This window comes from Phacochoerus africanus, chromosome 2, assembly GCF_016906955.1.
Source record: "Phacochoerus africanus isolate WHEZ1 chromosome 2, ROS_Pafr_v1, whole genome shotgun sequence".
Classification (NCBI taxonomy): domain Eukaryota; kingdom Metazoa; phylum Chordata; class Mammalia; order Artiodactyla; family Suidae; genus Phacochoerus; species Phacochoerus africanus.
In genome coordinates, this window is record NC_062545.1 from 169,525,802 (window position 1) to 169,538,272 (window position 12,471).

The 12,471-nt window shown below is 45.9% G+C and overlaps 2 protein-coding genes across 5 annotated transcripts in view; both read left to right on the plus strand.

Moving 5' to 3' along the window:
* Positions 1-2,784, plus strand: part of PAQR5 (progestin and adipoQ receptor family member 5) — a 75,528-nt gene extending 72,744 nt beyond the window's left edge. For both annotated transcript variants that reach the window (XM_047767173.1, XM_047767174.1), the window contains exons 7-8: positions 254-395; positions 2,534-2,784. In XM_047767173.1, coding sequence (XP_047623129.1) covers positions 254-395; positions 2,534-2,775 — 384 coding nt within the window. In that variant the 3' untranslated portion in view covers positions 2,776-2,784. The remainder of the gene's footprint in view (positions 1-253; positions 396-2,533) is intronic.
* An 8,987-nt stretch (positions 2,785-11,771) lies between these two features.
* KIF23 (kinesin family member 23) overlaps positions 11,772-12,471 on the plus strand; it is a 41,463-nt gene continuing 40,763 nt past the window's right edge. For 2 of the 3 annotated variants that reach the window (XM_047767175.1, XM_047767177.1), the window contains exon 1: positions 11,788-11,964. In XM_047767175.1, the coding sequence (XP_047623131.1) occupies positions 11,954-11,964 (11 nt within the window). In that variant the 5' untranslated portion in view covers positions 11,788-11,953. Of the gene's footprint in view, positions 11,965-12,471 lie in introns of all 3 variants that reach the window. The other variant, XM_047767176.1, reaches the window with a different exon arrangement.

The window sequence follows — 12,471 nt, forward strand, 5'->3', positions numbered from 1 at the left end:
GCCACGATGGGAACTCCTAACACAACTTTGTAGTCAATTATATTCTAATAAAGTTTTAAAAAATGAAATAAAATACAGTTGCCTTGGGTCTTGGTCGCACTCAGAATGGGCCCTCTGTGCACACAGTCCCAGCTCACTCCGGGGGCAGCCCAGACCTGAGGAGGGAGGGCCTTGGACCACTGAGTCCGCACGCATGCGCAGAGATGTCCGCAGACCTCCCCAAAGGACCTGACGTTTTTTTAAATACCCACAGCTGTTCTTCTTCCCTGGGGAGAGTGCGCACAACGAAGCCACCATGTACCACCAGAAGCACATGGCCATGACCCTCCTGGCCTCTTTCTTCTACTCTGCACATCTGCCAGAGCGCCTGGCCCCTGGACGCTTTGACTACATCGGTGAGTGCTCGGCAGCAGCCCAATAGCCCAGGGAGGATTCCCATCCCTGAAACCAGTGCGGGTCTTTGCAAACGAAGGGCAGGGGCAGGGAAAGAAGCAGGTCTTCAGCAAGTTCTCCAGCCACAGGCCAAGGTTCGTGTGATCGTACAGTGACAGAGGCCAGGATGTATGTAGCCAGGGAACAGCCAGGTAGGATGGCAGAGGATGGCGGGACAGTTATTGAATACCTGCTCGCTGATAAGTCCTGGAGGTATAGCACTGAATTCTTTTTTTTTTTTTTTTCTTTTCTGTAACTAAGGAGAGTCCATATTTAACTCTGGTGTTGTGGTAGTCTGCTAGGGCTGCCATAACAAAGAACCACAGACTTGGTGACTGAAACAACAGAAATGTACTTTCTCATCATTCTAGAGGTTAGAAGTGTGAAGCCATGGCCTCAGCAGGGATGGTTTCTTCCCGCTTGTCTCTCCTTGGCTTGCCTCCCCTGTCTCCCTCTCCATTCTGGTCACGTGGTCTCTCCTCTGTGTACGCCCACGCCCACGTCCTCATCTCCTCTTCTTATAAGGACACCAACTACACTGGGTCCCAGGATGCTAGTGACCTCATTTTAACTTAATTGTCTCTCAAAGACCTTATCTCCACATTCTGAGGTACTGGGGGTTAGGACTTTCAACATGTGAATTTCAGAGGGGATGATGCTGTTCAGCCCAGGAAACACGTGGTCATCTCATCATACTCCTGTTTCTGAGGGTTGTCTCCCAAAGCCGGTCCAATCCTGGGCAGTGGACTCCTTTTCTCACCAACCTCTAAATCAGCAGGTCCCTGCTCACTGCCACCACCCTCCACTGGACTGCCACCCTCAGGAGATGCAAACCTGGTGACCAGGGGTCCTACAGGTCATCAGAGAGGAAGAGCCTCTGCTCACATCTAGGATTAACCAGCAGTAGGGAGATGAGCACCTCAATAGCAGCCAACAGGAACTGTGACTAGCCTCTCCTTTGATACTGAAGTCAGAATCTCAGCTGCTTAGTGAGTGCCACTCTCAATAGGCAACCTTTGGCAGGCATGATGCCTAACTTTTTCCTGTGAAAAACAGAACTGATTGGAGATCCCATCATGGCTCAGTGGAAAGGAATCTGACTAGCATCCATTAGGACACAGGTGCGATCCCTGGCCTTGCTCAGTGGGTTAAGGATCCGGCGTTGTGCCGTGAACTGGTATAGGTCACAGATGAGGCTTGGATCTGGCGTTGCTGTGGCTGTGGTGTGGGCCGGTGGCTACAGCTCCAATTCAGCCCCTAGCCTGGGAACATCCATCTACCTCAAATGCGGCCTTAAAAAGACCAAAAAAAAAAAAAACACCCAAAAAATAGGACTGATAGATAAGTTGTTTTAAAAATGGATCTGGTTTGCTCTGATGGCCTTTTTATTTTCCCCATATTACATTTAAAAAAAATGTATTTTTAAAATACATTTATTATTAAAGCCTAATTACATATGCCTAATTCCCTAATTTCAAGTATACAGTTCAATGATTTTTTTTTAGTAAATTTACCACATTCTACAACCTTCAGCATAAATGAGGGATAAATGAGCATTATAACGTTTTCTTTCTTTTCTTTTTTTTTTTTTTTTGCCTTTTAGGGCCTTACCCATGGTCTATGGAAATTACCATGCAAGGGGTAGAATCAGAGCTACAGCTGCTAGCCACAGCCACAGCCACAACAATGAGGAATCTGAGCCATGTCTGTGACCTACAGCACAGCTCATGGCAATGCCGGATCCCTGACCCACTGAACGAGGCCAGGGTTGAACCCGCATCCTCATATGTACTAGTTAGATTCATTTCCGCTGTCCCACAATGGAACTCCCTAAAACATTTTCATCACTCCAGTGAGATCCTTCATGAACTGTTAATCCCAGCTCCCACCTCCTGCCTGAAGCAGCCACTAATCTATTTTCTGTATTATGAATTTGCCTTTTCTGGACATTTGGCATGAGTGGAATCACACAACATGTGGTCTCTTGTATCTGGCTGCTTTCACTCTACATATTGTTTTTAGCTTACATGCCATAGCCTGTGTCAATAGTCCCTACCTTTTTTATTGCTGATCTTGGTGGCCTTTTGTGTGTTTGCTCTAGGTCACAGTCACCAGCTGTTTCATGTGTGTGTGATCCTGGCCACACACATGCAGATGGAAGCCATACTTCTGGACAAGTCTCTGAGGAAGGAATGGCTCCTGGCCAACTGCAAGCCTCTGTTGTTCCCTCAGATAGCCGGAGCCATACTTCTGTGCCTCATCTTCAGCCTCAGCAACATAATTTATTTCTCAGCTGCTCTGTATCGGATTCCCGAGCCAGAATTACATAAAAAAGAAACATGATTCAGACCATAAGCTTTTTGTGCCAAATGTCAGCATTAAGCTACAGCATCCTAACCACCATAAGCCAGTGGCATGGTTCCAGTTTTCAGTGGCCTAAAATATTTATAATAGCTGGTGTCTTGGCATTTTTGAGTGGGTTCATGGCAATAAGGTATTTAACTGGGGACATTTGTCTAGATGTGTACTGGTTCTGTGTGTGTGATTTTAAAAGGGGAACATGGGTTCAAGGAAGCCCTCATTCAGGCAAATCATGAATATTTCATTAAGTTTTTAATTTATTTACAGCAAGCCCTCCAATTCTGTTTAAACAGTTGTATTAAGCATACCATCCTGGTAGCTTTACTATTAAATAGTTGGATTAGGCTCTACTACCCTTGTAGTATTACTCTTTGAAAATGGAATGTGCTTCATTTGATGAGTTTTATGCAGCAAAGCCTCTAAGAACTTCCATGGTGGGAAGAGAATGATCTGGAAAGGCCAGGAGGGGAAACTGAGAAAGAGGAAGTTGGGTCTGTGGGAACCCTGGGTCTGGGGAAGGCATTCCAGAGTGAAGAAACCTGATTTGGTGAGGGGTCTTCTTCCTTATCCCACCAAATGAAGTGAGTGGATAAAAAGAAAGTCCTCTTTCCCCATGAGTCCATTCTGCTTCACAAAGCAAGTTCCCATGTCATGATGGATTTGGATTTTCTTCAGAGTTCCTTATGTGTCTTATGTTCTGTTTTGCTCTGTATTCTTGTTGCCAGGTTTTTTTTTTTTTTTTCCTTTTAGGGCCGCACCCTTGGCATATGGAGGTTTCCAGGCTAGGGGTGGAATTGGAGCTATAGATGCTGGCCTATGCCACAGCCACAGCAATGTGGGATCTGAGCTGCGTCTTAGACCTACCACAGCTCACTTCAAAGCCTGGTCCCTGAGCCACTGAGTGATGTCAGGGATCGAACCCACATCCTCATGGATACTAGTCAGATTGTTTCTGCTGTGCCGCAACAGGAACTCCTTATCACCAATTTGATGCTGCAAAGTATTATGAAGTGCAGGTAGGATGTGTTACTCGGTGGGTGTTGGCTGAGTTGATCCCAGTTGGTTGTACTCGTCTGTCACTTTTAAACCAATGACATTGCTATATTTTTTTGGGGGGGCGGGGGGTCCAACATTTGATGTTGCATTAGCCTTTCTTACATGCTGCACATTCATGTGCCAAGGGTGCTAAAGAGTAAAGACCTTGCCAAAGGGATGGAAACCCTTGGTGAGCTTGTGACAAATTTAGATTTCCCGGACAAATCAGGAGATGCTACTTACTAGCTTAAAATGTTGGTTTCCTGGAGCAAGTCCCCTAGGTGATTCTAAGTCAGGAGGGCCATGGGCCAAACGTGAAGAAATACTGAGGTCACAAGTTCCAGAAGGCACAGGGCCAATCAGCTTTGTTTGCCTTGGCCTAACTTTCAGCTGCTTACCCTCTAAGAATGTGTCTCCTGATGTCTACTCTGGGTAGGACTAAAACGCTGAGTATTTTCTTATCTATTGCATTACTAATTAAAGTGGAGTGTTTCATGGTGTTTTCAGAGAGTACAGAAATGTCAGTGCAAAGCAGTTTTCTTTTTTCTTTCTTTTTGCTTTTTAAGGGGCTCACCCACAGCATATGGAAGTTCCCAGGCTAGGGGTCGAATTGAAGCTGCAGCTGCCGGTCTACCCCACAGCCCCAGCAACTCAGGGTCCGCCAGGCTGCATCTGTGACCTATACTGCAGCTCACAGCAATGCCAGATCTTTAACCCACTAAGCAAGGCCAGGCGTTGAACCCACATCCTTATGTATACTAGTCGGGTTTGTTACTGCTGAGCCAAAACAGGAACTCCTGATGAAAAACAGTTTTGAACACAGGCCCATCAACCCCTGATGTGTACTTGCTGATGATTTAAGGGGCCATCCTTCACAATGTAGGACCCTCTTTTTTTTTTTTTTTTTTTTTTTTTATAGCTGCACCCGTGGCACATGGAGGTTCCCAGGCTAGGGGGCCAGTCAGATCTGTAGCCACCGGCCTACGCCAAAGCCACTGCAATACCAGATCTGAACCACGTCTGCAACCTACGCCACAGCTCATGGCAACGTTGGATCCTTAACCCTTTGAGCAAGGCCAGGGACCCAACCCACATCCATAGATGCTAGTTGGGTTCGTTAATTGCTGAGCCATGACAAGAACTCCTAGGACGCTCTTTTGATGACTCAGGAACACTCCTATTATTGTAGAATTCTGCCTCTATGGTTAACTGACCCAGACACTTGAATGGCTCTGTAAATAGCTCAGCATCCAGTCCTCTGAGGACAAGGAACGATTTGTATTGGGTGAGAGTGGACAAGAAACATGATTTCATTAGTTTTATTATCTGTTTACTTCCTCTGGGGAAGGTAGACTGATAAAATTATACAGGCTGATAAATTTGTGGTACATTAATTGCAAGCTGCATGACATTTTTTTTTTTTTTGGCAAGAGGCTGACATTATTAGTGGAGTTGTTAGCCAGTGGGGTCTGTGAGCTTCCACTTGGTTTTACTGTAACTTCTGTTTTATGGTGAACAAAGGTACAGAGTTTAAATACCCTATTCTAGTAATGCCAAAGGCATGAAGGCTTTTAAATTCTCTTGTTTATAGAGAGTAATGTTCTTTGTTTTAGCTCAGAAAAAATTGAAAGATAATGGATGACTAATTTGAAGAACTTTTATTTTATCTTTGGTTATGTTGCTTTTTATGCATGCTTAATGATGAAAATGAAATGTTAAATCAGCAAAGTAAGACCAAGTGTTTCATAATGTTTTTTATTAAGTTTGATAAACTTAGCTCCATTGTATACTTTGGGACAGTGTTACAATTGACAGTTTATAACAGTTTGCAGTACACTGATTTGGAAGCTTCTCAAGTTGAGTGAGAAGTATATTCATTAGCATTAAGTATTAAGAAGTCTAATGTGGGTATAGCTTTGCCTAAGCCATTTCGAAAATTCAAAAAGGCTGGCAGTGGGTCAGTGGAAACCTACTGGGAAGATGCCTCTTAATGTAACAGTTCTCAATTTTTTTAAATGATTTTTCTTTCTTCCATTATAGTTGGTTTGCAGTGTTCTGTCAATTTCTACTGTATCGATTTTTTTTTTCAATGTCTCCAAATACTCTAGAGACATACCTACTGCATTCCCACTGGTAGTAGCATGGCTCACCCCTTCTCCAAAGTGGGATGGGGGGGTGGGCACACCCTGAAATGTACCTCTTCCCCTCTCTCCCCTGCCCCCGCTGGAGAAATACCGCTCTGAAATTTACAGGGCATTTTCCCCCTTGTGCTGAAACTCACCTGTGTTTGCATGAGGTCATTTAGTCAATCCTCTGTCCCTTCACACATAACCCAGAGAGTTTTATTTTCCTTTGCTCAGTTTTTGGAGAGGAACTCTCCCTTTTCTTTCTAAAGTTTGTCCTTAGTGATTGGAATTAGAAGTGGGATGTTTAGAAGCCTTTTGAATACAAAATCTAAACGTGTTTTCGGCTATGAGTTGTTTGGGCCTTCATACCCTTTTTACATGAAACCCCGATTAACAGTGTATAAAAACACTTTATAACCTAGTAGTTGAATGCCAGCCTTTGATTTTCCAGTCGCCACTCCTTTACAGATGAAAAGGCAGAGACCTGTTTCCAAACTCAGAGATATTCTTTCAGCTCATACTAGTGTCTGGTTTTCTTAAACTGCGTGGAAGAAAATAAGAAATAAAAATGTATTTATTATAATAAAGCCCTCCTGTTTCTCACTTGACTTGGTTATGTTTCACCTACCACGCTACAAACATGTGCATTCATCATGAGACCTAGAGTCCTATGTACATGTAGGTTGTTGAATTATTCTGTGAATGTTTATTTAGTGCCTGGTATAGATAGAACAAACACCATCCTAGGAACTGGGGACACAGAAGTGAACAAAAACCCAAACCATCGGTCTTTCACAGAGTGGATGTTCTGGTTGGTCAGTGGAACGAGTTATATAGATAAATTCAGGTAATGGTAAGTGGTATCTGGAAAATAAGCCTGGCAAGAGAATGGGAATGGGCGGGGTAGGGGAGACTGGACGGCCACTTGGATAAAGTGACTTTTTTTTCCTTCTTTGTCTTACTTCGTCTTCTTTTGCGGGGGGGGGGGGGGGGTGGCGGGGCGCTGCTTCCACAGCATATGAAGTTCCCAAGCTAGGGCTCAAATTGGAGCCATAGCCACAGCAACTTGAGATCCCAGCTGTGTCTGCGACCTACACCACAGCTCACGGCAATGCTGGATCCTTGACCCACTGAGCAAGGCCAGGGATCGTTACACCGATATCTGAGGAGAGACTTGATGAGGGAAAAGGAGCCAGCTTTGCCAGCATGTAGGGGAAGGTATTTCAGGTCAAGGGAGAAGTAAGTGCAAAGGCCCAAAGGCCAGTAAGCATTTGTCTAATGGGAAGGATGGAAATAAGGCTGCTCATTCCTGAAATGGGTCACTCCGGAAGATATCTGCATGACTTGACTTGAAGAATTCTGAAATTTCTCCTGAATGTTCTTCCTGGGAGATTGCCCAAGGGGCTTTCCAACGGCCCCTGGGTACTCGTTGGAATTCTTCAACTCTGTAATACTTCAGCGAACAGTTGTCACATGCATTCTCTTCTTGTCAAACAACAGGTTTCTAAACTGGCTTTCATTTTGCCTCCTTCAGAGCATGGAACCACGAACCTCAAAGATAATTTAATCCAGCCTTTCAAAAAAAACAATGCCCATTTGCAGGTCCAGATGCACAGATGTAGAAGACCCAGGGTGGGTGTTGGGCGGAGGGGGTGGTCCTGGAGTCTTGAATTTTTACCCAAAGCCCCAGGCGATTTTTAACATTTTAAGGGCGTTTAAGAACATAGTCCAACAGTTTTCTCTCCCTGCCCCAACCTGACATAATTTCAGACTTAGGAAAACATTGCCAAATAGTACAAAGAATTCTCAGGTACTTTCACCTTTCCTCCTTTTCCATATTTGTATAAACTCTCTAACAGTGAGAAGCTTGGTTCCCACTACCCACAGTGTATTTACTTATTTGCTCAATCCTGGAATGTACAGAATGTCGTTTTAGAACGACGAATCCATGTCTTTAAAAAGACCTACTAATTAGAATTCAGTATATGTTTCAAGTTCTTTTTGTCTTGAGCCTGAGCGCATATACTGCAGTCTAAATAGTCTAAATAACTTGGGTAAGCGATAGCCCCCTTTCAACGTGAGTACATTACTCATCTGAAATACAGTTCCAATCATTTGTAGGTTTGGGGATATCAGTTTTGCACCCTCCCCCAAATTTGTTGATTTTATTAATTTGTTTTTTGAATAGGTAAGACATTAACATCCATTCATCTCACAGACGGGCTGGGGAAAGAGAGTCACATGGCCTGGGGCTGTGAGATTATGTTGCCAAGACTGCTGAGGCCAGGGGTGTGTTGGATGTGTCCAGGCATCTGGTCTCCACTTCACAATCTTTCCTCAAACACTCTGGGCTTTGGTAGTGTCTGGTGCTTGCTTGTTCCTTGGTTCCCACCAGCTGGACTTGTCTAGCTGGGTTCTTGGCTTAATGATGGTTTCAAATCTCTGTAGTACAGCCCCTCTTCAGAGATTTGCATAAGACCCTTCCAGTTCAGTTTGGCAGTTTCTTATACACTCACGCTTACCACAAGATCAGCAGTTCCACCCAAGAGAAATGAATATATCTATGTTCACATAGATAACGTCACACAAATAACTATACCAGTTTCATTCATAATCACCAAAAAGTGGAGCCAGTTGAAATGTTCATCAACTAGTGACTGTATAGACTGTCATATAGTGGAACACTAATCAGCAATAAAAGGGGAAAAATTACTGACATCTGTGATGTGATGAATCTCAAAAACATCATGCTGAGGTAAAGAAGGGATGTTCTGGGGAGTTCTCTCTGCGGCTCAGTGGTTAACAAACCCGACTAGGATCCATGAGGATGCAGGTTCGATTCCTGGCCTCGCTCAGTGGTTTGAGGATCTGGCATTGCCGTGAGAGCTGTGGTGTAGGTTGCACATGCAGCAGCTCGACCCCCTAGCCTGAGAACTTCCATATGCTCCAGGTGCGGCCCTAAAAAGCAAAGAAAGAAAGAAAGAAAGAGAAAGAAAAGACAGAACTCGAAGGAAATCAGAAAAGTAAAGAAAGAAAGAGAAAGAAAGAAAGAAAGAAAAGACAGAACTCGAAGGAAATCAGAAAAGTGATTGCCAAGGACTGGTGGTAGGGGAAGGCAATTGACTGAGAAGGAGCAGCATAAGGCAATTTTTGATGTGATGGGAATATTACACATTTGACCATGCCAGTGGCTATATAGGATGGTGTGTGTTTGTCAAATACATAGATGGTACAAATAAAAAGGGTGAATTCTAATGTTTGTAAATTATACTTCAATAAACCTGATCTTTTAAAAAAGCCTCCCTTCTATTCTCTACCTCTCTCCTACCTTCACCCTGGTCTGGATCTCTAATTCCAGGGGAAAAATGCAAGTCTTTTTACCAGCTAGCGATGGGGAGTGCTTGACCATTTTTGAACAGAGAAATGATATAATGAATTGACATTAAAAAATTAAGCCAGCTTTAATAAGGACATAAGTGAGAAGGGAAGAGGAAACTTATCTAAAGAAAAGCTAGGGTTGGTGCACTGTAGCTGGGTCCTGGATTGGGGTGTTCTGTGAAGAAGGCATGGGTTCAGACATGTATGGAGCACCTTCATTGCCGGCACGGGGGCTGCAACAGCGCCATCTAGTGAGGATGTGGGGATAAGCTGGTAGAGGAGACTACTAAACAGTGATTGCAGATGGCAATGCGAGCTCTGAACAAATCAACAGGCGCAATGACTGAGGGAGGGGAGGGGACAGTAGATAGAGAGCAGGGGTCCAACACCCCGAGCAGGATCATTGGCAGAAGATCTGCTGGGATCTGAGGGTAAGGAGGCATTGTCAGAAGGGAGGGAGGAGAGCTTGACAGCAGAGGGCCATGGTGTCTGAGCCCAGTGTGTTCAGGGCACTGAAGGTCTTCCTGGCTGGAGGAATGCAGTGGGAAATGATAGGCGATGAGCTTGGAGAGGAAGAGCCTCTGGGCCTGTAGAGGGCCTCCAGCAATGGGAATTACTTTAGTATTACATGTAGGGAGATGATCAGATCTATGATTTAGTGGTGAGCTAGCTGCAAAAAGGAACCAGGATTGGAAGATGGCAGCGGGGAGGCCTGTTAGGTTACAGTTGCTGCCATCCAGACAAGAGATGGTAGTGGCCAAGGGGATGAAGAGGAGAGGTTTGAAGGCTATTTAGTTGGTAGAACTGTCGAGATTTGATGATTGAATGTTGGAACAGAAGGAGAGGCAAAAGTACTTTGCACTTGGGCTTGGGTGGGTGCATAGACGATAATGCCATTCACTGAGGGAGAACAAGTTCAGGGAAGAGATTAGGATGTGTCATGTATGAGGTACTTGTTGGGCACCCAACAAGTAGGCTGTTGGACATATGCACCTGGAGCCCAGAAAAGCAAACGTGAATGGTACGTGAAGCTATGGGTGTGCCTGGAGAGAGAGCGCAGCTAGTGACTACCAGGTCAAAACCCTAAACCACAATATTTAAGGGACAAAAGAGAACTCACAAATGAGGCTGAAAAAGAGGGGCTAGAAATCTAGGAGGAAAACAAAGGCATAAGAATAGAGGAATGGGAAATATTTTTTAGGGTGTTAAGAGGTCAAGAAAGATAAGTGTGGGGAAGAGCCAAATTGTTTTAGCATCAATGATCTTGCTGAGAAGAGTTCAAGTGGAAAGACTGAGACTAAAGCCAGGCTGCCTAGTAATTAAGTGGTAAGCAGGAGTTCCGTGTGTGGTGCAGTGAGTTAAGGAACTGGCATTGCCACAGCTGTGGTGTAGATCGAAGCTGTGACTCACATTCCATCTCTGGTTCAGGAACATCCATATGCCATGGGTGTGGCCAAAAAAAAGAGGTAAGGCAGCAGCCCAGCCCAATTCCTAAATAATACATATCCCAACCTCTTATTTGACGACAAATAAAGTTCTAATGGTTCAAAGACTTAAACATAAAAAACAAAGCAATAAAAGCATTAGGAAAAATATACGATTAAACGTTTTTTATCTTTTTTTTTTGGCCTCAGATTCCCAGACTAGAGATTGAATTGGAGCTGCAGCTGTGTACTCTCTGACACAGCAATTCTGTGTAAATAATAAATTTTCAAGTTTATTCTTTATAACTATGTCTATAATAGCAAACACTGGAACCATCTTTATGTGGAACAGTATGGGCCGGAGATATGTCAATCCTTAATCGTCTGGTCCTGTAGAAAGCTGAGGAGATGGGACCACAGTTCCATAAGAGCACGTACATAGATTCATACTGATAGTCAAAGTGAAATAAAATCAGTTCATCTTAGAAAAGAGTGGTTCTGGACGTTGCTCCTCAAGGACAAGGATCAAAATTTTATTTATCTCGGTATGCCCAGTATCAAGCATTGTTAAGACTTTGATATACAGGAAAGAGGTGGAGGAACCAGAGAGGGAGATCCCAGGAAAAGTGAAGAAGAGAGAAATAGGAAGCCAAGGGGATACCATGATCTGGACTCCGAAGAGAGAGTCTGAGACTCTGTGCAGGGCACAGCCCAAGTAAAGGACACTCCTGGGCGGAACGACACTGTTGACCACTGAATTAACCCTGGACTTGCCCTTCTATCGGACTTCTCGTGCTGTGGGAAAGGAAACTCTCAGTGTTCTCATAGGACCATGGAAGCTGTTGTACTTCCTAATGTCTGAGTCCCGCTTCCCCATCCCGTTCTCATCACTCACACAGCCGACGCTATTTCCGGCGTCGGTCGCCTGGGAAACGAGCGCCATTTCCCGCAAAGGAGGAGGTTCCTCATAAGCCCCGCCCCTTCCCCGCGGGCGGGCGCTGATTGGGTGGTTTGAAATGCGCCGGGCGCGAGCTCACCTGCGCCGGCAGCGGCGTCTCCCGGCTTTACGGAGCGCCGCGCCTGAAAGCCGGAGTCTGTGTCCCCGAGGCCGGTCTCTACGGTCCGCCGTCCTCGCCAGCCCGCCCGACCGAGCTCGGCGTTCCGTGCTCGCATCCGGGCAGCGCCGAGCCTGCTGCCATGAAGCCAGCGTGAGTACCGGGCCGCGGAGCTGGGGCTGCAGCCGCCCCGGGCCGCGCCTTCGGCCCTGAGCCCCGGGCCGCCGGGAGTGTGGCCCCCAGAGTGGGAGGGAACCCCCACCAGGACCTCCTGGGGGAGGGGGGGACCTGGGCGCCGAGACCCGTCCGCTTGGACCATCCCAGCTCCCAGCCGCCCGGAGTCGGCCGCCCCTGCTCCCCGCCCTGGCTTCACTTCGATCAAGAAATGTCGGCCCCTAGTTAGGGGTAAGGGAGGTTTGGATTGCGACTCCGGTTCCGGTTAGCCAGGTCGCCCTCCACCTCGCTCCGGACCAGCGGCTCCAACCTTTTCTGAAGTTCCCCTTTCCCTCCCTGGCCGCCCGCGGCCCCGGGTTGCATTTTGCCGAGTTAGTGCGGGTCGGAGGTCGACTTGGGTGTGGGGCCAAGTGTTGTATCCTGGGGTTGGTTGGGTAAGTGGTCTCAGCCCCTGGAGAGTCTTGGCATCGGTGTGCACTGCGGGCT